The 25000-nt window shown below is 38.5% G+C and overlaps 1 protein-coding gene across 1 annotated transcript in view; it reads right to left on the bottom strand.

Annotated features, from left to right (window-relative positions):
* The window catches only part of prkcg (protein kinase C, gamma), a 108552-nt gene that overhangs the window by 67922 nt on the left and 15630 nt on the right, over positions 1–25000 (bottom strand). Inside the window, exons 2-5 of the mRNA XM_071395054.1 lie at positions 21324–21444; positions 19882–20122; positions 776–807; positions 338–417 (exon numbers count right to left, since the gene is read on the bottom strand). Coding sequence (XP_071251155.1) covers positions 338–417; positions 776–807; positions 19882–20117 — 348 coding nt within the window. The 5' untranslated portion in view covers positions 20118–20122; positions 21324–21444. The remainder of the gene's footprint in view (positions 1–337; positions 418–775; positions 808–19881; positions 20123–21323; positions 21445–25000) is intronic.

Below are 25000 nucleotides of genomic sequence, written 5' to 3'. Positions count from 1 at the left end.
GGATCCCTCACTCCTCCCTCCTCTTTGTTTTCTCTCTCTCTCTTTCTCTTCCTCTCTCTGTATGGCTTGGTGAAAGAAAGGGAGGAGTGAGGGAGCCCTGAAAAGGGAAGTGTGGAGTGGAGGGATGAACGGATGGAGAGATGTAAAGATCTATATAAGGATGAATGACAGTAAAGGCGGAGTGGAGGAATGACAGACAGAGGGACAGGTGTGTGTGTGTGTGTGTGTGTGGAATGATGGATGGATACGGGAGGAGGGAGGGAGGGAGGGAGGGAGGGAGGGAGGGAGGGAGGGAGGGAGGGTGTAAAAGCTGGGAGAAGGTGGAAGATAGACTCACTTCTGAAGGAGCAGTGGGGGCGCCAGGACAGGTGAACGTTACATACTCGTGACATCGCTTGTGGACAGAGAAACTGCACACTGCCACAAAACACAGAGCAGAAAGACAATCAACACATTACTACATCCTAATCCATTTGTCCCTGTTTATAAAAACCTCATCTGATTCCAAGAATAATGTGGAAAATGTATGTGTTCTAGTCTTGTCAAATCAAACTGCTGAATGTCATTGTGATCAAGATTGTTCACTAGGGGTTCAATGTCAAAAACACAATGCATCAATCAACACCAAGATAAATATTCCTTCATCAATGGTACTATTGCCTTGACTTGCTCTTAGAGGTTAAGGACTAGAATTGCTGTTAACGTCTTCGGACAAAATGTAAAAAATGGTAACGATCGGCTGATTAATGATAATTTATGATCCAATAATCCTTACCTTGACATTGAAATCCCTGCTTTCCAATTCCCCTGTGTGGAACAAACCATAACACAACACAGAAACCATCACTGATCTTACATACCACACAACTGAAAGGAATGGCCTGCTCAGTGGAAGATAAGCAGATGGGCCTGAACAGAAAGATATGCATCATTTGGTGCAGTGCTGTAACCCACGAATAATCCAATGTTAACAAATCAAGATGGCTATAGCACTTATAGATATGGCTCCTTCTTTTGTTTTATCAAATAACAGCAGCCGACAAGGACGCGTTTCGTCCATAAAGCCTTTGTCAGCAGAAACCCTCAGAATTACGGGGGTGTTGTGGCAAATACATGTCCTTGTGACGGCTTTTATGGAATAAAACAGCAGAAATACAGTGAGAATGTCTGAGAGTGCACTGCAGGACATCTGTGTAGATTACTACACTTACTGTAGTGCTGATCAGGTCAACTAGGAGGGGGGGGGGGTTATTGCCTCTCTCACACACACACCAAACACCCATTCACCCCCTCCCCCCTCCTCCTCCCCCTTCTCCCTTTCCTCCTCCTCTTCCTCCTCCCCCCCTCTCCTTCTCCTCTTCCCCCTCCCCCTCATCCTCCTCCAGAGTTGCAGTCTTCTGCTTTCCTGTCTCCTTAGATCTTAATTGAATAATTAAAGCCATTGATTGGCTAAAGAGTCCACTCAGCCAGTTTCCTGTTGTGAATCAGCTGCTGATTAAAAGGTAAGCAGCAGAGAGGCGGGAGAACAGCACCCTACAGAGAGAGGGCCCTTGAGGATCACACTGAAGTACCCCCCCAGGTTCATCTCAATAGTCACAGAGAGTTCTCATCCTCTCCTCTCCTCTCCTCTCCTCTCCTCTCCTCTCCTCTCCTCTCCTCTCCTCTCCTCTCCTCTCCTCTCCTCTCCTCTCCTCTCCTCTCCTCTCCTCTCCTCTCCTCTCCTCTCCTCTCCTCTCCTCTCCTCTCCTCTCCTCCATCTGCACTGTCTGACAGCAACAGGCTTGTGACCTAGTGAAGGAGGGGAAATTACATCCACCATATTGGTTTCACCTCTGCAGTGTTTCCATATCAGCACAGATGAAGGAGAGGAGACGAGGAGTGTAAACCACTCTAGGTGGTTCAGTACTATGACAGTTCTTTGTACTGTCCACCAGAGAGTGCCAGAGAGGCAGAGCTACGCTAGACAGGCCAAACAGCACCACCTGATGGTCATAGGATGACAGGACAGAAGACAAGCCAAAAGCATCTATCTGGACAATCCTATTATATTAGGAAAGTAGGGAAAGGGAAACTGACTACCTAGTCAGTTGTACAACTGAATGCATTCAACTGAAATGTGTCTTCCGCATTCAACCCAACCCCTCTGAATCATATTAAAGATACATATCTATTTATTCAGCCATACATCAACCACATATACATGGCTGTCACATGATAATATGTAGCGATCTATTCCTGTACCAGGGGAATGGAGAGGAGACCTTGTGAAGTCTCGACAAAGGCCCTGCAGGCAGAAAATTGACAATAGAAAGCCTCCTTTCAATCCCCTGGTGTTTGTTGTCAATAGTATACAGCCCTAGAGGATTTGATTTGAACTGTGTAGTACTGATCTATTTTATCATGTCTATTGTAGGAAACCAGTAGAATCTCCACAGGGAGACAGGGAGAGATGGAGAGATGGAGAGATGCCTGTAACTCGTGTGTAAGACTGCTGTCTGGAATCTAAGAGAGCACTACCATATCTATCTTTTCTCCTTTGTCAAATAATCATACTGTAACTTTGACAGTCATTCACCGAAATGTACTGGAAACTTCCCAGAGGTTGTTGGCAAGAGGAGAGGCCTGCACTCAGCCTACCCTCTCCACCCTATGTCCACACACACATCCACGCACAGAGACGTGCACACACAGATTCTACACTGGCCTGCTTTGGCTGTGTCTGCCAGAATGAGCTTACTGTACGTGATACTGGGCTTCCAACCAGTCTTGGGTCATGTATGGTGACTGTGTGAGCATGAACATGTGTGTTACTGTGTGTGTTTTGGGTCTGTGTACACACACTGTACTGTCTAATGGTGTGTGTGTGATTTACCAGATGAAGTTGGTGCAGTGGCCGCAGTTTTAGAGTTAGTGGGAAGCTGGAAGAGGTGGCCAGTGAACTATGGAGACCTGGAGTGTTTGTAAGTGTGGGTTTCTGCAGATTCATAATGTGTTTGTAAGTGTGGTTTTCTGCAGATTCATAATGTGTTTGTAAGTGTGGGTTTCTGCAGATTCATAATGTGTTTGTAAGTGTGGGTTTCTGCAGATTCATAATGTGTTTGTAAGTGTGATTTTCTGCAGATTCATAATGTGTTTGTAAGTGTGGGTTTCTGCAGATTCATAATGTGTTTGTAAGTGTGGGTTTCTGCAGATTCATAATGTGTTTGTAAGTGTGGTTTTCTGCAGATTCATAATGTGTTTGTAAGTGTGGGTTTTTACAGATTCATAATGTGTTTGTAAGTGTGTGTTTCTACAGATTCATAATGTGTTTGTAAGTGTGGGTTTCTGCAGATTCATAATGTGTTTGTAAGTGTGTGTTTCTGCAGATTCATAATGTGTTTGTAAGTGTGTGTTTCTGCAGATTCATAATGTGTTTGTAAGTGTGGGTTTCTGCAGATTCATAATGTGTTTGTAAGTGTGGGTTTCTGCAGATTCATAATATGTCTGTAAGTGTGGGTTTCTGCAGATTCATAATGTGTTTGTAAGTGTGGGTTTCTGCAGATTCATAATGTGTTTGTAAGTGTGGGTTTCTACAGATTCATAATGTGTTTGTAAGTGTGGGTTTCTACAGATTCATAATGTGTTTGTAAGTGTGGGTTTCTACAGATTCATAATGTGTTTGTAAGTGTGGGTTTCTGCAGATTCATAATGTGTTTGTAAGTGTGGGTTTCTGCAGATTCATAATGTGTTTGTAAGTGTCGGTTTCTGCAGATTCATAATGTGTTTGTAAGTGTGGGTTTCTGCAGATTCATAATGTGTTTGTAAGTGTGGGTTTCTGCAGATTCATAATGTGTTTGTAAGTGTGGGTTTCTGCAGATTCATAATGTGTTTGTAAGTGTGTGTTTCTGCAGATTCATAATGTGTTTGTAAGTGTGTGTTTCTGCAGATTCATAATGTGTTTGTAAGTGTGGGTTTCTGCAGATTCATAATGTGTTTGTAAGTGTGGGTTTCTGCAGATTCATAATATGTCTGTAAGTGTGGGTTTCTGCAGATTCATAATGTGTTTGTAAGTGTGGGTTTCTGCAGATTCATAATGTGTTTGTAAGTGTGGGTTTCTACAGATTCATAATGTGTTTGTAAGTGTGGGTTTCTACAGATTCATAATGTGTTTGTAAGTGTGGGTTTCTACAGATTCATAATGTGTTTGTAAGTGTGGGTTCCTGCAGATTCATAATGTGTTTGTAAGTGTGGGTTTCTGCAGATTCATAATGTGTTTGTAAGTGTCGGTTTCTGCAGATTCATAATGTGTTTGTAAGTGTGGGTTTCTGCAGATTCATAATGTGTTTGTAAGTGTGGGTTTCTGCAGATTCATAATGTGTTTGTAAGTGTGGGTTTCTGCAGATTCATAATGTGTTTGTAAGTGTGGGTTTCTGCAGATTCATAATGTGTTTGTAAGTGTGGGTTTCTGCAGATTCATAATATGTCTGTAAGTGTGGGTTTCTGCAGATTCATAATGTGTTTGTAAGTGTGGGTTTCTGCAGATTCATAATGTGTTTGTAAGTGTGGGTTTCTACAGATCCATATAGTGTTTGTAAGTGTGGGTTTCTACAGATTCATAATGTGTTTTTAAGTGTGGGTTTCTACAGATTCATAATGTGTTTGTAAGTGTGGGTTTCTGCAGATTCATAATGTGTTTGTAAGTGTGGGTTTCTGCAGATTCATAATGTGTTTGTAAGTGTCGGTTTCTGCAGATTCATAATGTGTTTGTAAGTGTGGGTTTCTGCACATTCATAATGTGTTTGTAAGTGTGGGTTTCTGCAGATTCATAATGTGTTTGTAAGTGTGGGTTTCTACAGATCCATATAGTGTTTGTAAGTGTGGGTTTCTACAGATTCATAATGTGTTTGTAAGTGTGGGTTTCTGCAGATTCATAATGTATTTGTAAGTGTGGGTTTCTGCAGATTCATAATGTGTTTGTAGGTGTCGGTTTCTGCAGATTCATAATGTGTTTGTAAGTGTGGGTTTCTGCACATTCATAATGTGTTTGTAAGTGTGGGTTTCTGCAGATTCATAATGTGTGTGTAAGTGTGCGTTTCTACAGATTCATAATGTGTTTGTAAGTGTGTGTTTCTGCAGATTCATAATGTGTTTGTAAGTGTGGATTTCTGCAGATTCATAATGTGTGTGTAAGTGTGGTTTTCTGCAGATTCATAATGTGTTTGTAAGTGTGGGTTTCTGCACATTCATAATGTGTTTGTAAGTGTGGGTTTCTGCAGATTCATAATGTGTTTGTAAGTGTGGGTTTCTGCAGATTCATAATGTGTTTGTAAGTGTGTGTTTCTGCAGATTCATAATGTGTTTGTAAGTGTGGGTTTATGCAGATTCATAATGTGTTTGTAAGTGTGTGTTTCTGCAGATTATTAATACGTTTGTAAGTGTGGGTTTCTGCAGATTCATAATGTGTTTGAAAGTGTGGGTCTCTGCACATTCATAAGGTGTTTGTAAGTGTGTGTTTCTGCACATTCATAATGTGTTTGTAAGTGTGGGTTTCTGCACATTCATAATGTGTTTGTAAGTGTTGGTTTCTGCAGATTCATAATATGTCTGTAAGTGTGGGTTTCTGCCGATTCATAATGTGTGTGTAAGTGTGTGTTTCTGCAGATTCATAATGTTTGTAAGTGTGGGTTTCTGCAGATTAATAATGTGTTTGTAAGTGTGGGTTTCTGCAGATTCATAATGTGTTTGTAAGTGTGGGTTTCTGCAGATTCATAATGTGTTTGTAAGTGTGGGTTTCTGCAGATTCATAATGTGTTTGTAAGTGTGTGTTTCTGCAGATTCATAATGTGTTTGTAAGTGTGGGTTTATGCAGATTCATAATGTGTTTGTAAGTGTGTGTTTCTGCAGATTATTAATACGTTTGTAAGTGTGGGTTTCTGCAGATTCATAATGTGTTTGAAAGTGTGGGTCTCTGCACATTCATAAGGTGTTTGTAAGTGTGTGTTTCTGCACATTCATAATGTGTTTGTAAGTGTGGGTTTCTGCACATTCATAATGTGTTTGTAAGTGTTGGTTTCTGCAGATTCATAATATGTCTGTAAGTGTGGGTTTCTGCCGATTCATAATGTGTGTGTAAGTGTGTGTTTCTGCAGATTCATAATGTTTGTAAGTGTGGGTTTCTGCAGATTAATAATGTGTTTGTAAGTGTGGGTTTCTGCAGATTCATAATGTGTTTGTAAGTGTGTGTTTCTGCACATTCATAATGTGTTTGTAAGTGTGGGTTTCTGCACATTCATAATGTATTTGTAAGTGTGGGTTTCTGCAGATTCATAATGTGTTTGTAGGTGTCGGTTTCTGCAGATTCATAATGTGTTTGTAAGTGTGGGTTTCTGCACATTCATAATGTGTTTGTAAGTGTGGGTTTCTGCAGATTCATAATGTGTGTGTAAGTGTGCGTTTCTACAGATTCATAATGTGTTTGTAAGTGTGTGTTTCTGCAGATTCATAATGTGTTTGTAAGTGTGGATTTCTGCAGATTCATAATGTGTGTGTAAGTGTGGTTTTCTGCAGATTCATAATGTGTTTGTAAGTGTGGGTTTCTGCACATTCATAATGTGTTTGTAAGTGTGGGTTTCTGCAGATTCATAATGTGTTTGTAAGTGTGGGTTTCTGCAGATTCATAATGTGTTTGTAAGTGTGTGTTTCTGCAGATTCATAATGTGTTTGTAAGTGTGGGTTTATGCAGATTCATAATGTGTTTGTAAGTGTGTGTTTCTGCAGATTATTAATACGTTTGTAAGTGTGGGTTTCTGCAGATTCATAATGTGTTTGAAAGTGTGGGTCTCTGCACATTCATAAGGTGTTTGTAAGTGTGTGTTTCTGCACATTCATAATGTGTTTGTAAGTGTGGGTTTCTGCACATTCATAATGTGTTTGTAAGTGTTGGTTTCTGCAGATTCATAATATGTCTGTAAGTGTGGGTTTCTGCCGATTCATAATGTGTGTGTAAGTGTGTGTTTCTGCAGATTCATAATGTTTGTAAGTGTGGGTTTCTGCAGATTAATAATGTGTTTGTAAGTGTGGGTTTCTGCAGATTCATAATGTGTTTGTAAGTGTGGGTTTCTGCACATTCATAATATGTCTGTAAGTGTGGGTTTCTGCACATTCATAATGTGTGTGTAAGTGTGGGTTTCTGCAGATTCATAATGTGTTTGTAAGTGTGGGTTTCTGCAGATTCATAATGTGTTTGTAAGTGTGGGTTTCTGCACATTCATAATATGTCTGTAAGTGTGGGTTTCTGCAGATTCATAATGTTTGTAAGTGTGGGTTTCTGCAGATTCATAATGTGTTTGTAAGTGTGGGTTTCTGCAGATTCATAATGTGTTTGTAAGTGTGTGTTTCTGCAGATTCATAATGTGTTTGTAAGTGTGGGTTTCTGCAGATTCATAATGTGTTTTTAAGTGTGTGTTTCTGCAGATTCATAATGTGTTTGTAAGTGTGGGTTTCTGCAGATTAATAATGTGTTTGTAAGTGTGGGTTTCTGCACATTCATAATATGTCTGTAAGTGTGGGTTTCTGCAGATTCATAATGTTTGTAAGTGTGGGTTTCTGCAGATTCATAATGTGTTTGTAAGTGTGGGTTTCTGCAGATTCATAATGTGTTTGTAAGTGTGTGTTTCTGCAGATTCATAATGTGTTTGTAAGTGTGGGTTTCTGCAGATTCATAATGTGTTTTTAAGTGTGTGTTTCTGCAGATTCATAATGTGTTTGTAAGTGTGGGTTTCTGCAGATTCATAATGTGTTTGTAAGTGTGGGTTTCTGGAGATTCATAATGTGTGTGTAAATGTGGGTTTCTGCAGATTCATAATGTGTTTGTAAGTGTGTGTTTCTGCAGATTCATAATGTGTTTGTAAGTGTGGGTTTCTGCAGATTCATAATGTGTTTGTAAGTGTGGGTTTCTGCAGATTCAAAATGTGTTCGTAAGTGTGGGTTTCTGCAGATTCATAATGTGTGTGTAAGTGTGGGTTTCTGCAGATTCATAATGTGTTTGTAAGTGTGTGTTTCTGCAGATTCATAATGTGTTTGTAAGTGTGTGTTTCTGCAGATTCATAATGTGTTTGTAAGTGTGGGTTTCTGCACATTCATAATGTGTTTGTAAGTGTGGGTTTCTACAGATTCATAATGTGTTTGTAAGTGTGGGTTTCTGCAGATTCATAATGTATTTGTAAGTGTGGTTTTCTGCACATTCATAATGTGTTTGTAAGTGTGGGTTTCTGCACATTCATAATGTGTTTGTAAGTGTTGGTTTCTGCACATTCATAATGTGTTTGTAAGTGTGGGTTTCTGCAGATTCATAATGTGTTTGTAAGTGTGGGTTTCTGCAGATTCATAATGTGTTTGTAAGTGTGTGTTTCTGCAGATTATTAATACGTTTGTAAGTGTGGGTTTCTGCAGATTCATAATGTGTTTGAAAGTGTGGGTCTCTGCACATTCATAATGTGTTTGTAAGTGTGGGTTTCTGCACATTCATAATGTGTTTGTAAGTGTGGGTTTCTGCACATTCATAATGTGTTTGTAAGTGTGGGTTTCTGCCGATTCATAATGTGTGTGTAAGTGTGTGTTTCTGCAGATTCATAATGTGTTTGTAAGTGTGGGTTTCTGCAGATTCATAATGTGTTTGTAAGTGTGTGTTTCTGCAGATTCATAATGTGTTTGTAAGTGTGGGTTTCTGCAGATTCATAATGTGTTTTTAAGTGTGTGTTTCTGCAGATTCATAATGTGTTTGTAAGTGTGGGTTTCTGCAGATTAATAATGTGTTTGTAAGTGTGGGTTTCTGCACATTCATAATATGTCTGTAAGTGTGGGTTTCTGCAGATTCATAATGTTTGTAAGTGTGGGTTTCTGCAGATTCATAATGTGTTTGTAAGTGTGGGTTTCTGCAGATTCATAATGTGTTTGTAAGTGTGTGTTTCTGCAGATTCATAATGTGTTTGTAAGTGTGGGTTTCTGCAGATTCATAATGTGTTTGTAAGTGTGTGTTTCTGCAGATTCATAATGTGTTTGTAAGTGTGGGTTTCTGCAGATTCATAATGTGTTTGTAAGTGTGTGTTTCTGCAGATTCATAATGTGTGTGTAAGTGTGGGTTTCTGCAGATTCATAATGTGTTTGTAAGTGTGTGTTTCTGCAGATTCATAATGTGTTTGTAAGTGTGGGTTTCTGCAGATTCATAATGTGTTTGTAAGTGTGGGTTTTTGCAGATTCAAAATGTGTTTGTAAGTGTGGGTTTCTGCAGATTCATAATGTGTGTGTAAGTGTGGGTTTCTGCAGATTCATAATGTGTTTGTAAGTGTGTGTTTCTGCAGATTCATAATGTGTTTGTAAGTGTGTGTTTCTGCAGATTCATAATGTGTTTGTAAGTGTGGGTTTCTGCAGATTCATAATGTGTTTGTAAGTGTTGGTTTCTGCACATTCATAATGTGTTTGTAAGTGTGGGTTTCTGTAGATTCATAATATGTCTGTAAGTGTGGGTTTCTGCAGATTCATAATGTGTGTGTAAGTGTGGGTTTCTGCAGATTCATAATGTGTTTGTAAGTGTGGGTTTCTGCAGATTCATAATGTGTTTGTAAGTGTGGGTTTCTGCAGATTCATAATGTGTTTGTAAATGTGGGTTTCTGCACATTCATAATGTGTTTGTAAGTGTGGGTTTCTGCAGATTCATAATGTGTTTGTAAGTGTGTGTTTCTGCAGATTCATAATGTGTTTGTAAGTGTGGGTTTCTGCAGATTCATAATGTGTTTGTAAGTGTGGGTTTCTGCAGATTCATAATGTGTTTGTAAGTGTGGGTTTCTGCAGATTCATAATGTGTTTGTAAGTGTGGGTTTCTGCAGATTCATAATGTGTTTGTAAGTGTTGGTTTCTGCACATTCATAATGTGTTTGTAAGTGTGGGTTTCTGCAGATTCATAATATGTCTGTAAGTGTGGGTTTCTGCAGATTCATAATGTGTGTGTAAGTGTGGGTTTCTGCAGATTCATAATGTGTTTGTAAGTGTGGGTTTCTGCAGATTCATAATGTGTTTGTAAGTGTGGGTATCTGCAGATTCATAATGTGTTTGTAAATGTGGGTTTCTGCACATTCATAATGTGTTTGTAAGTGTGGGTTTCTGCAGATTCATAATGTGTTTGTAAGTGTGGGTTTCTGCAGATTCATAATGTGTTTGTAAGTGTGGGTTTCTGCAGATTCATAATGTGTGTGTAAGTGTGGGTTTCTGCAGATTCATAATGTGTTTGTAAGTGTGGGTTTCTGCAGATTCATAATGTGTGTGTAAGTGTGGGTTTCTGCAGATTCATAATGTGTTTGTAAGTGTGGGTTTCTGCACATTCATAATGTGTTTGTAAGTGTGGGTTTCTGCACATTCATAATGTGTTTGTAAGTGTGGGTTTCTGCAGATTCATAATGTGTTTGTAAGTGTGGGTTTCTGCAGATCCATAATGTGTTTGTTAGTGTGGGTTTCTGCAGATTCATAATGTGTTTTAAAGTGTAGGTTTCTGCAGATTCATAATGTGTTTGTAAGTGTGGGTTTCTGCAGATTCACAATGTGTTTGTAAGTGTGGGTTTCTGCAGATTCATAATGTGTTTGTAAGTGTGTGTTTCTGCAGATTCATAATGTGTTTGTAAGTGTGGGTTTCTGCAGATTCATAATGTGTTTGGAAGTGTGGGTTTTTGCAGATTCATAATGTCTTTGTAATGGTGGGTTTCTGCAGATTCATAATGTGTTTGTAAGTGTGGGTTTCTGCAGATTCATAATGTGTTTGTAAGTGTGGGTTTCTGCAGATTCATAATGTGTTTGTAAGTGTTGGTTTCTGCAGATTCATAATGTGTTTGTAAGTGTGGGTTTCTGCAGATTCATAATGTGTTTGTAAGTGTGTGTTTCTGCAGATTCATAATGTGTTTGTAAATGTGTGTTTCTGCAGATTATTAATGTGTTTGTAAGTGTGGGTTTCTACAGATTCATAATGTGTTTGTAAGTGTGGGTTTCTGCAGATTGATAATGTGTTTGTAAGTGTGGTTTTCTGCAGATTCATAATGTGTTTGTAAGGGTGGGTTTCTGCAGATTCATAATGTGTTTGTAAGTGTGGGTTTCTGCAGTTTCATAATGTGTGTGTAAGTGTGTGTTTCTGCAGATTCATAATGTGTTTGTAAGTGTGGATTTCTGCAGATTCATAATGTGTTTGTAAGTGTGGGTTTTTGCAGATTCATAATGTGTTTGTAAGTGTGGGTTTCTGCAGATTCATAATGTGTTTGTAAGTGTGGGTTTCTGCAGATTCAGAATGTGTTTGTAAGTTTTGGTTTCTGCACATTCATAATGTGTTTGTAAGTGTGGGTTTCTGTAGATTCATAATATGTCTGTAAGTGTGGGTTTCTGCAGATTCATAATGTGTGTGTAAGTGTGGGTTTCTGCAGATTCATAATGTGTTTGTAAGTGTGGGTTTCTGCAGATTCATAATGTGTTTGTAAGTGTGGGTTTCTGCAGATTCATAATGTGTTTGTAAATGTGGGTTTCTGCACATTCATAATGTGTTTGTAAGTGTGGGTTTCTGCAGATTCATAATGTGTTTGTAAGTGTGGGTTTCTGCAGATTCATAATGTGTTTGTAAGTGTGGGTTTCTGCAGATTCATAATGTGTGTGTAAGTGTGGGTTTCTGCAGATTCATAATGTGTTTGTAAGTGTTGGTTTCTGCAGATTCATAATGTGTTTGTAAGTGTGGGTTTCTGTAGATTCATAATATGTCTGTAAGTGTGGGTTTCTGCAGATTCATAATGTGTGTGTAAGTGTGGGTTTCTGCAGATTCATAATGTGTTTGTAAGTGTGGGTTTCTGCAGATTCATAATGTGTTTGTAAGTGTGGGTTTCTGCAGATTCATAATGTGTTTGTAAATGTGGGTTTCTGCACATTCATAATGTGTTTGTAAGTGTGGGTTTCTGCAGATTCATAATGTGTTTGTAAGTGTGGGTTTCTGCAGATTCATAATGTGTTTGTAAGTGTGGGTTTCTGCAGATTCATAATGTGTGTGTAAGTGTGGGTTTCTGCAGATTCATAATGTGTTTGTAAGTGTGGGTTTCTGCAGATTCATAATGTGTGTGTAAGTGTGGGTTTCTGCAGATTCATAATGTGTTTGTAAGTGTGGGTTTCTGCACATTCATAATGTGTTTGTAAGTGTGGGTTTCTGCACATTCATAATGTGTTTGTAAGTGTGGGTTTCTGCAGATTCATAATGTGTTTGTAAGTGTGGGTTTCTGCAGATCCATAATGTGTTTGTTAGTGTGGGTTTCTGCAGATTCATAATGTGTTTTAAAGTGTGGGTTTCTGCAGATTCATAATGTGTTTGTAAGTGTGGGTTTCTGCAGATTCACAATGTGTTTGTAAGTGTGGGTTTCTGCAGATTCATAATGTGTTTGTAAGTGTGTGTTTCTGCAGATTCATAATGTGTTTGTAAGTGTGGGTTTCTGCAGATTCATAATGTGTTTGGAAGTGTGGGTTTCTGCAGATTCATAATGTCTTTGTAATGGTGGGTTTCTGCAGATTCATAATGTGTTTGTAAGTGTGGGTTTCTGCAGATTCATAATGTGTTTGTAAGTGTGGGTTTCTGCAGATTCATAATGTGTTTGTAAGTGTTGGTTTCTGCAGATTCATAATGTGTTTGTAAGTGTGGGTTTCTGCAGATTCATAATGTGTTTGTAAGTGTGTGTTTCTGCAGATTCATAATGTGTTTGTAAATGTGTGTTTCTGCAGATTATTAATGTGTTTGTAAGTGTGGGTTTCTACAGATTCATAATGTGTTTGTAAGTGTGGGTTTCTGCAGATTGATAATGTGTTTGTAAGTGTGGTTTTCTGCAGATTCATAATGTGTTTGTAAGGGTGGGTTTCTGCAGATTCATAATGTGTTTGTAAGTGTGGGTTTCTGCAGTTTCATAATGTGTGTGTAAGTGTGTGTTTCTGCAGATTCATAATGTGTTTGTAAGTGTGGATTTCTGCAGATTCATAATGTGTTTGTAAGTGTGGGTTTCTGCAGATTCATAATGTGTTTGTAAGTGTGGGTTTCTGCAGATTCATAATGTGTTTGTAAGTGTGGGTTTCTGCAGATTCATAATGTGTTTGTAAGTGTTGGTTTCTGCACATTCATAATGTGTTTGTAAGTGTGGGTTTCTGTAGATTCATAATATGTCTGTAAGTGTGGGTTTCTGCAGATTCACAATGTGTTTGTAAGTGTGGGTTTCTGCAGATTCATAATGTGTTTGTAAGTGTGTGTTTCTGCAGATTCATAATGTGTTTGTAAGTGTGGGTTTCTGCAGATTCATAATGTGTTTGGAAGTGTGGGTTTCTGCAGATTCATAATGTCTTTGTAATGGTGGGTTTCTGCAGATTCATAATGTGTTTGTAAGTGTGGGTTTCTGCAGATTCATAATGTGTTTGTAAGTGTGGGTTTCTGCAGATTCATAATGTGTTTGTAAGTGTTGGTTTCTGCAGATTCATAATGTGTTTGTAAGTGTGGGTTTCTGCAGATTCATAATGTGTTTGTAAGTGTGTGTTTCTGCAGATTCATAATGTGTTTGTAAATGTGTGTTTCTGCAGATTATTAATGTGTTTGTAAGTGTGGGTTTCTACAGATTCATAATGTGTTTGTAAGTGTGGGTTTCTGCAGATTGATAATGTGTTTGTAAGTGTGGTTTTCTGCAGATTCATAATGTGTTTGTAAGGGTGGGTTTCTGCAGATTCATAATGTGTTTGTAAGTGTGGGTTTCTGCAGTTTCATAATGTGTGTGTAAGTGTGTGTTTCTGCAGATTCATAATGTGTTTGTAAGTGTAAATTTATGCAGATTCATAATGTGTTTGTAAGTGTGGGTTTCTGCAGATTCATAATGTGTTTGTAAGCGTGGGTTTCTGCAGATTCATAATGTGTGTGTAAGTGTTGGTTTCTGCAGATTCATAATGTGTTTGTAAGTGTGTGTTTCTGCAGATTCATAATGTGTTTGTAAGTGTGGGTTTCTGCAGATTCATAATGTGTTTGTAAGTGTGTGTTTCTGCAGATTCATAATGTGTTTGTAAGTGTGGGTTTCTGCAGATTCATAATGTGTTTGTAAGTGTGGGTTTCTGCAGATTCATAATGTGTGTGTAAGTGTGGGTTTCTGCAGATTTATAATGTGTTTTTAAGTGTGTGTTTCTGCAAATTCATAATGTGTTTGTAAGTGTGGGTTTCTGCAGATTCATAATGTGTTTGTAAGTGTGGGTTTCTGCAGATTCATAATGTGTTTGTAAGTGTGGGTTTCTGCACATTCATAATGTTTGTGTAAGTGTGGTTTTCTGCAGATTCATAATGTGTTTGTAAGTGTGTGTTTCTGCAGATTCATAATGTATTTGTAAGTTTGGGTTTCTGCAGATTCATAATATGTCTGTAAGTGTGGGTTTCTGCAGATTCATAATGTGTTTGTAAGTGTGGGTTTCTGCAGATTCATAATGTGTTTGTAAGTGTGGGTTTCTGCAGATTCATAATGTGTTTGTAAGTGTGGGTTTCTGCAGATTCATAATGTGTTTGTAAGTGTGGGTTTCTGCAGATTCATAATGTGTTTGTAAGTGTGGTTTTCTGCAGATTCATAATGTGTTTGTAAGTGTGGGTTTCTGCAGATTCATAATGTGTTTGTAAGTGTGGGTTTCTGCAGATTCATAATGTGTTTGTAAGTGTGGGTTTCTACAGATTCATAATGTGTTTGTAAGTGTGGGTTTCTACAGATTCATAATGTGTTTGTAAGTGTGGGTTTCTACAGATTCATAATGTGTTTGTAAGTGTGGGTTTCTGCAGATTCATAATGTGTTTGTAAGTGTGGGTTTCTGCAGATTCATAATGTGTTTGTAAGTGTCGGTTTCTGCAGATTCATAATGTGTTTGTAAGTGTGGGTTTCTGCAGATTCATAATGTGTTTGTAAGTGTGGGTTTCTGCAGATTCATAATGTGTTTGTAAGTGTCGGTTTCTGCAGATTCATAATGTGTTTGTAAGTGTGGGTTTCTGCAGATTCATAATGTGTTTGTAAGTGTCGGTTTCTGCAGATCCATAATGTGTTTGTTAGTGTGGGTTTCTGCAGATTCATAATGTGTTTTAAAGTGTGGGTTTCTGCAGATTCATAATGTGTTTGTAAGTGTGGGTTTCTGCAGATTCACAATGTGTTTGTAAGTGTGGGTTTCTGCAGATTCATAATGTGTTTGTAAGTGTGTGTTTCTGCAGATTCATAATGTGTTTGTAAGTGTGGGTTTCTGCAGATTCATAATGTGTTTGGAAGTGTGGGTTTCTGCAGATTCATAATGTCTTTGTAATGGTGGGTTTCTGCAGATTCATAATGTGTTTGTAAGTGTGGGTTTCTGCAGATTCATAATGTGTTTGTAAGTGTGGGTTTCTGCAGATTCATAATGTGTTTGTAAGTGTTGGTTTCTGCAGATTCATAATGTGTTTGTAAGTGTGGGTTTCTGCAGATTCATAATGTGTTTGTAAGTGTGTGTTTCTGCAGATTCATAATGTGTTTGTAAATGTGTGTTTCTGCAGATTATTAATGTGTTTGTAAGTGTGGGTTTCTACAGATTCATAATGTGTTTGTAAGTGTGGGTTTCTGCAGATTGATAATGTGTTTGTAAGTGTGGTTTTCTGCAGATTCATAATGTGTTTGTAAGGGTGGGTTTCTGCAGATTCATAATGTGTTTGTAAGTGTGGGTTTCTGCAGTTTCATAATGTGTGTGTAAGTGTGTGTTTCTGCAGATTCATAATGTGTTTGTAAGTGTAAATTTCTGAAGATTCATAATGTGTTTGTAAGTGTGGGTTTCTGCAGATTCATAATGTGTTTGTAAGCGTGGGTTTCTGCAGATTCATAATGTGTGTGTAAGTGTTGGTTTCTGCAGATTCATAATGTGTTTGTAAGTGTGTGTTTCTGCAGATTCATAATGTGTTTGTAAGTGTGGGTTTCTGCAGATTCATAATGTGTTTGTAAGTGTGTGTTTCTGCAGATTCATAATGTGTTTGTAAGTGTGGGTTTCTGCAGATTCATAATGTGTTTGGAAGTGTGGGTTTCTGCAGATTCATAATGTCTTTGTAATGGTGGGTTTCTGCAGATTCATAATGTGTTTGTAAGTGTGGGTTTCTGCAGATTCATAATGTGTTTGTAAGTGTGGGTTTCTGCAGATTCATAATGTGTTTGTAAGTGTTGGTTTCTGCAGATTCATAATGTGTTTGTAAGTGTGGGTTTCTGCAGATTCATAATGTGTTTGTAAGTGTGTGTTTCTGCAGATTCATAATGTGTTTGTAAATGTGTGTTTCTGCAGATTATTAATGTGTTTGTAAGTGTGGGTTTCTACAGATTCATAATGTGTTTGTAAGTGTGGGTTTCTGCAGATTGATAATGTGTTTGTAAGTGTGGTTTTCTGCAGATTCATAATGTGTTTGTAAGGGTGGGTTTCTGCAGATTCATAATGTGTTTGTAAGTGTGGGTTTCTGCAGTTTCATAATGTGTGTGTAAGTGTGTGTTTCTGCAGATTCATAATGTGTTTGTAAGTGTAAATTTCTGAAGATTCATAATGTGTTTGTAAGTGTGGGTTTCTGCAGATTCATAATGTGTTTGTAAGCGTGGGTTTCTGCAGATTCATAATGTGTGTGTAAGTGTTGGTTTCTGCAGATTCATAATGTGTTTGTAAGTGTGTGTTTCTGCAGATTCATAATGTGTTTGTAAGTGTGGGTTTCTGCAGATTCATAATGTGTTTGTAAGTGTGTGTTTCTGCAGATTCATAATGTGTTTGTAAGTGTGGGTTTCTGCAGATTCATAATGTGTTTGTAAGTGTGGGTTTCTGCAGATTCATAATGTGTGTGTAAGTGTGGGTTTCTGCAGATTTATAATGTGTTTTTAAGTGTGTGTTTCTGCAAATTCATAATGTGTTTGTAAGTGTGGGTTTCTGCAGATTCATAATGTGTTTGTAAGTGTGGGTTTCTGCAGATTCATAATGTGTTTGTAAGTGTGGGTTTCTGCACATTCATAATGTTTGTGTAAGTGTGGTTTTCTGCAGATTCATAATGTGTTTGTAAGTGTGTGTTTCTGCAGATTCATAATGTATTTGTAAGTGTGGGTCTCTGCAGATTCATAATATGTCTGTAAGTGTGGGTTTCTGCAGATTCATAATGTGTTTGTAAGTGTGGGTTTCTGCAGATTCATAATGTGTTTGTAAGTGTGGGTTTCTGCAGATTCATAATGTGTTTGTAAGTGTGGGTTTCTGCAGATTCATAATGTGTTTGTAAGTGTGGGTTTCTGCAGATTCATAATGTGTTTGTAAGTGTGGTTTTCTGAAGATTCATAATGTGTTTGTAAGTGTGGGTTTCTGCAGATTCATAATGTGTTTGTAAGTGTGGGTTTCTGCAGATTCATAATGTGTTTGTAAGTGTGGGTTTCTACAGATTCATAATGTGTTTGTAAGTGTGGGTTTCTACAGATTCATAATGTGTTTGTAAGTGTGGGTTTCTACAGATTCATAATGTGTTTGTAAGTGTGGGTTTCTGCAGATTCATAATGTGTTTGTAAGTGTGGGTTTCTGCAGATTCATAATGTGTTTGTAAGTGTCGGTTTCTGCAGATTCATAATGTGTTTGTAAGTGTGGGTTTCTGCAGATTCATAATGTGTTTGTAAGTGTGGGTTTCTGCAGATTCATAATGTGTTTGTAAGTGTCGGTTTCTGCAGATTCATAATGTGTTTGTAAGTGTGTGTTTCTGCAGATTCATAATGTGTTTGTAAGTGTGGGTTTCTGCAGATTCATAATGTGTTTGTAAGTGTGGGTTTCTGCAGATTCATAATGTGTTTGTAAGTGTGGGTTTCTGCAGATTCATAATGTGTTTGTAAGTGTGGGTTTCTGCAGATTCATAATGTGTTTGTAAGTGTGGTTTTCTGCAGATTCATAATGTGTTTGTAAGTGTGGGTTTCTGCAGATTCATAATGTGTTTGTAAGTGTGGGTTTCTGCAGATTCATAATGTGTTTGTAAGTGTGGGTTTCTACAGATTCATAATGTGTTTGTAAGTGTGGGTTTCTACAGATTCATAATGTGTTTGTAAGTGTGGGTTTCTACAGATTCATAATGTGTTTGTAAGTGTGGGTTTCTGCAGATTCATAATGTGTTTGTAAGTGTGGGTTTCTGCAGATTCATAATGTGTTTGTAAGTGTCGGTTTCTGCAGATTCATAATGTGTTTGTAAGTGTGGGTTTCTGCAGATTCATAATGTGTTTGTAAGTGTGGGTTTCTGCAGATTCATAATGTATTTGTATGTGTGGGTTTCTGCAGATTCATAATGTGTTTGGAAGTGTGGGTTTCTGCAGATTCATAATGTGTTTGTAAGTGTGGGTTTCTGCAGATTCATAATGTGTTTGTAAGTGTGGGTTTCTGCAGATTCATAATGTGTTTGTAAGTGTGGGTTTCTGCACATTCATAATGTATTTATATGTGTGGGTTTCTGCAGATTCATAATGTGTTTGGAAGTGTGGGTTTCTGCAGATTCATAATGTGTTTGTAAGTGTGGGTTTCTGCAGATTCATAATGTGTGTGTAAGTGTGGGTTTCTGCAGATTCATAATGTGTTTGTAAGTGTGGGTTTCTGCAGATTCATAATGTGTTTGTAAGTGTGGGTTTCTGCAGATTCATAATGTGTTTGTAAGTGTGGGTTTCTGCAGATTCATAATGTGTGTGTAAGTGTGGGTTTCTGCAGATTCATAATGTGTTTGTAAGTGTGGGTTTCTGCAGATTCATAATGTGTTTGTAAGTGTGGGTTTCTGCAGATTCATAATGTGTTTGTAAGTGTGGGTTTCTGCAGATTCATAATGTGTTTGTAAGTGTGGGTTTCTGCAAATTCATAATGTGTTTGTAAGTGTGGGTTTCTGCAGATTCATAATATGTCTGTAAGTGTGGGTTTCTGCAGATTCATAATGTGTTTGTAAGTGTGGTTTTCTGCAGATTCATAATGTGTTTGTAAGTGTGGGTTTCTGCAGATTCATAATGTGTTTGTAAGTGTGGGTTTCTGCAGATTCATAATGTGTTTGTAAGTGTGGGTTTCTGCAGATTCATAATGTGTTTGTAAGTGTGGGTTTCTGCAAATTCATAATGTGTTTGTAAGTGTGGGTTTCTGCAGATTCATAATATGTCTGTAAGTGTGGGTTTCTGCAGATTCATAATGTGTTTGTAAGTGTGGTTTTCTGCAGATTCATAATGTGTTTGTAAGTGTGGGTTTCTGCAGATTCATAATGTGTTTGTAAGTGTGGGTTTCTGCAGATTCATAATGTGTTTGTAAGTGTGGGTTTCTGCAGATTCATAATGTGTTTGTAAGTGTGGGTTTCTGCAGATTCATAATGTGTTTGTAAGTGTGGGTTTCTGCAGATTCATAATGTGTTTGTAAGTGTGAGTTTCTGCAGATTCATAATGAGTTTGTACGTGTGGGTTTGTGCAGATTCATAATATGTGTGTGAGTGTGGGTTACCAGGTGAAGGCTGTGCAGGGGCTGCAGTTTGTGGGATGTTTGTAGAGGCGAGCTGGGAACTAGTGAAGCATGTTTTCTGTTTTGTGTGTATTTACCTGTGGGTTTATTTAGCTGTGTGTATTAAGCTGTGTTTGTATTTAGCTGTCTGTGTGTATTTAGCTGTGTGTGTATGTATTTCACTGTGTGTGTGTATTTCACTGAGTGTGTATTAAGCTGTGTGTGTATTTAACTGTGTGTGTGTATTTAGCTGTGTGTGTACTAAGCTGTGTGTGTATTTAGCTGTTTGTGTGTATTTAGCTGTTTGTGTGTGTGTGTATTTCACTGTGTGTGTGTGTATTTCGCTGTGTGTGTGTGTGTATTTACCAGATGAAGTCAGTGCAGTGGCTGCAGAAGGTGGGCTGTTTGAAGAAGCGAGCGGTGAACTGGTGGTCCTTGACCTCGATGATCCTCTTGTGTTTCAGCGCCCCCTTCCTCTGGAACACTGGCACCCTGGGAGGGGGGGAAAGGGGGGAGGGCAGGGGAGAGGCCCCAGGGGTGGCCACGGGGGAGGCCAGGGTCAGGGGGGAGAGGGAGGGGGCCGGGGACACGGGAGTAGACATGCTGCCTGGAGGGATGGGAGGAGAGGGGAAAGGAGAGGTGATGGAGAGGAGGGATGGGAGGATGGAGAAAAAAGAGGGTTGAGTGTTACAGAGGAGGGACAAGGAAAGAGGGAGAGAGAGGAGGGTAGAGGACAGGTGCAGATGAGAGGGGTGGATAGTAGTAAGAGGGAGTAGGGGAGAGGTGAAGGGATAGAGAAAATATAACATGACACAAACAGGGAAGAGAGGGATGAGCAGAGGGAGAGAGAGAGAGAGAGCGCGAGAGAGAGAGAGAGAGAGAGAGAGAGAGAGAGAGAGAGAGAGAGAGAGAGAGAGAGAGAGAGAGAGAGAGAGAGAGAGAGAGAGAGAGAGAGAGAGAGAGAGAGAGAGAGAGAGAGAAAGAGAGAGAGAGGGAATATAAAAGGACCCAGACAGGGGACAGAGGGAGGAGCAGAGGGAGGGAGAGGGAATGTATAAAAAGGAGAGAGGTTAATTCACACATTGAGACAGAGCTCTCCTCAGAGACCCAGAGACACAGAACGATTAGTGAAATTCACACTGTGTTCCACTTCATACTCGCTCGCTTTCTCTCTCTCACCCCATCTATCCACATTGCCACGCCACACCAACTGCAACCTCACACATTCCCCTGACATCCAAACACCCTGAGTTGCCCTGACAACCAAACACCCTTATCACATGTCAACTTTACCTCCTGTTGCACCCCCCCCCCCCCCCCCCCCCCCACCTACTCCAATATTAGAACTGGTACCCTCTCTGTCCTTGTCTCCTTCCTCCTTGTCCTGATTTGATATTGTGTTAATTTCTCCATCTCATGCACAGTCTATATGAGTCAAAAGTGAGGAAAGAAAAACTATAGCAATGTGAAATATTTAACAGAGAGAAGAGGAGTAGCAGACTGCTGAATGATAAATGAAACCACAACAGAGATTGAATGAATAAGTAAATAAGCCGAGAGCGTACAGCATAGCAAACAGGACCTGTTGAAATGATTATGGCACACCGGAAGATGGAGGAAATCGATCCAATGGGTGAATACCAGAGATAGGGAGGGCTGAAAGAACACAGAAAAGGGAACAAACAACAACAAGAAAAAAGGGAAATCCTCAACAAATAAGGAACAGAGTGGAAAGCTACGTGGAGATAGAAGTGGAAGGAGGAAAAGAGAGAGAGAGAGAAACCAAGAGAAAGAGAAAGAGACATTACCTGTATTTGTGGTTGTTTGGGCTGACAGACTTGATCAAAGAGCAGGCTTCTCCTCTTCCTCTCCCCCTCTCTTTATCTCTCCTCCTTTGATAGGCAGCCTGCTATCGCTCTGAACCTGTCACTGGTCACGTCAAAAAAGAAAAAGTGAAGGAAAGAGAGAAAGGCTAGTGGTGGCAGGGAGGAAGAGCTGGGAAAAATAGCTGCCTACAAAAAATAGCAAGTAACAAGGGATGAGCTTTCCAAGAACGAGAGAAGACAGAGGAGGAGTGGACTGCTATGTATCTGTTAAGTTAACCCACACAGGGTGAAGAGGGGGAAGAGATGGAGAGATGAATTCTCTTTTCAAGATTGATTCTGTTTTACCAAGAGGAAGATGGGATAGGAGAGAGAGAGAGAAATAGGGAGGGAGGGAGGGAGGGAGGGAGGGAGGGAGGGAGGGAGGGAGGGGAATAGGCAGCAATTCATTTTGAAATCTGGGTTACATCTCTCTGGAGAGAGACAAAGCGAGAGAGCAAGTGATGGAGGGAGAAGAAGGGGGGCCATTTTGCCACCATCACTATGGACTAACACCAAACAACAGTCTAACACTTCTCACAGTGACAGACTGATAGAGAGGAAGGAGTAAGACAGAAGGATGCCCTTGATAGATCAGTGTCTCTAAACAACACCAGTCTATCAAGGGTTAATCATCAATATCATGGTACACAATCTGTTGCCTTACAACTAGCTGACAGGAGTGTTGGCAGTAATGGTTGGACCGTATTCAGAACAGCCTGTGGAAGGATCAAGGCCCATTTGATGTAAATAACTTGGTAATTATTCCAGTGGAATAGAGATAGGGAACAAAACTGTTTTCCAGTGGAATAGAGATAGGGAACAGTACTGTTCCCCATCTCCATTCCACTGGAATAACAGTACTGTTCCCCATCTCCATTCCACTGGAATAACAGTACTGTTCCCCATCTCCATTCCACTGGAATAACAGTACTGTTCCCCATCTCCATTCCACTGGAATAACAGTACTGTTCCCCATCTCCATTCCACTGGAATAACAGTACTGTTCCCCATCTCCATTCCACTGGAAAAACAGTTTTGTTCCCTATCTCTATTGGACCGTATTCAGAACAGCCTGTGGAAGGATCAAGGCCCATTTGATGTGAATAACTTGGTAATTATTCCAGTGGAATTGAGATAGGGAACAGTACTGTTATTCTAGTGGAATGGAGATGGGGAACAGTACTGTTATTCCAGTGGAATGGAGATAGCAAACAGTACTTTTATTCCAGGGGAATTGAGATAGGGAACATGGGTCTATGTACAACCAGTGGTGGTTATCATTAGTCATCTCTGGTGGCAAGTGGTAGAGGGAGTGAACCATCGCCTCAATACTGTAGTCCCTCTGTACCTCAATCCAGGTCACACTGAGGCTCATGGGTAATGCAGTTTCTCAGAGAGGGGCGTCTGGTGTTATTTAGACCCTCCTCACATGGTGAGAAAGGGTTTTAATGGAATACAAGCAGACACACACACACACAGAAGGTTTACGACCTCATACGAGACAGTAGTAAAAATACACCATGTTAACACTGACATTGAACAGAGAGAGGGAGAAGGATGGACGGCATGAGAGAGAGAAAAGAGAGAGAGTGGTCGAGATAGAGATATACTGTACAGACAGGGGATGAGGTGATGAGAGAGAGAGAAATGGGCTGATGGAGAGGGACGGAGAGATGGAGAGAGGGATCGAAGGGTTGAAGGTCTAATTAATGAAAATGTAGGTTGTTAGTCTCCTGATGAAGACACCGCCACATAATTAATTAACTATTATAATTAGCAAGATTGTTAGAGAGCAAAATTGTGTCAGCGAGCAAGATAAGAGTGTGGTTTGTGTGTGTGTGTGTGTGTGTGTGTGTGTGTGTGTGTGTGTGTGTGTGTGTGTGTGTGTGTGTGTGTGTGTGTGTGTGTGTGTGTGTGTGTGTGTGTGTGTGTGTGTGTGTGTGTGTGTGTGTGTGTGTGTGTGTGTGTGTGTGTGTGTGTGTGTGTGTGTGTGTGTGTGTGTGTGTGTGTGTGTGTGTGTGTGTGTTATCTCCACATGATACATGTCATTTGAACATTACCCTTCCAGCTAGCAGCAGACAGGGAGTGATCTGGCCTTCCTTTCAGTCACGTTGTTACATTCTCACAGTCTGTTTGAATTGAAATTGCTTCCTGTCACTCTGTCCCATCACACACTGACTCAGTCACTGGGCTACAGGAAGATAATGATTTGTCATTGTATGACTTCACCACTAACAATCAGGTGATCACAGCTCTCCTTCAGAGCCAGACTGACAGATCCCCTGAATAAGGTCTTATGCTTCGCAACATTTTCTCCTGTTATTTATAAAAATGAATAAAATATGATCAAACCAAAGCTAAAACCAAATTAAATCAAAAACTTTACTTCCCTCTTCGTTCTGACTTCTCTGTTTTATTCCCTCATAACATTCACTATAATATTTACTCTATTATTTACTATGACATTACTAACAGTTACTATAACATTCATAATAACATTCACTATAACATTTACAAAAATGTAATATAACATTCACTATACCATTCACTATGACATTTACTGACATTTACTATAACAATTAATATAAAATGTTCTATACCATTCACTATACCATTCACTATAACATTCACTATACCATTCATTATAACATTTACTATAACATTCGCTATAACATTCACTATAACATTCACTATGACATTCACTATAACATTCATTATAACATTCACTATACCATTCACTATAACATTCACTATAACATTCATTATAACATTTACTATAACATTCACTATAACATTCACTATACCATTCATTATAACATTAACTATACCATTCATTATAACATTCACTATAACATTCACTATACCATTCACTATACCAATCACTATAACATTCACTATAACATTCACTATAACATTAACTATAACATTCACTATAACATTCACTATACCATTCACTATAACATTAACTATAACATTTACTATAACATTACCTATATAATTTTCTATAACATTCACTATAAAATTAATTATAACATTCACTATAACATTTACTATAACATTCACTATAACATTTGCTATAACATTTACTATAACATTCACTATAACATTCACTATAACATTCACTATAACATTTACTATAACATTTACTATAACATTAATTATAACATTCACTATAACATTTACTATAACATTAATTATACCATTAACTATAACATTCACTATACCATTCACTATAACATTCACTATAACATTTACTATAACATTTACTATAACATTCACTATAACATTAACTGTAGCATTCACTATAACATTATTTATAACATTAACTATAACATTCACTATACCATTCACTATAACATTCACTATAACATTAACTATAACATTTACTACAACATTCACTATAACATTAACTGTAGCATTCACTATAACAATATTTATAACATTAACTATAACATTCACTATACCATTCACTATACCATTCACTATAACATTCATTATAACATTCACTATAACATTAACTATAACATTTACTATAACATTAACTATATAATTTTCTATAACATTCACTATAAAATTAATTATAACATGCACTATAACATTCACTATAACATTCACTATAA

Source organism: Salvelinus alpinus, chromosome 4, assembly GCF_045679555.1.
Source record: "Salvelinus alpinus chromosome 4, SLU_Salpinus.1, whole genome shotgun sequence".
In the NCBI taxonomy this organism is placed as follows: Eukaryota; Metazoa; Chordata; class Actinopteri; order Salmoniformes; family Salmonidae; genus Salvelinus; species Salvelinus alpinus.
The sequence above is the reverse complement of the archived record's forward strand: the minus strand, read 5'-3'. Positions and strand labels throughout refer to the sequence as shown.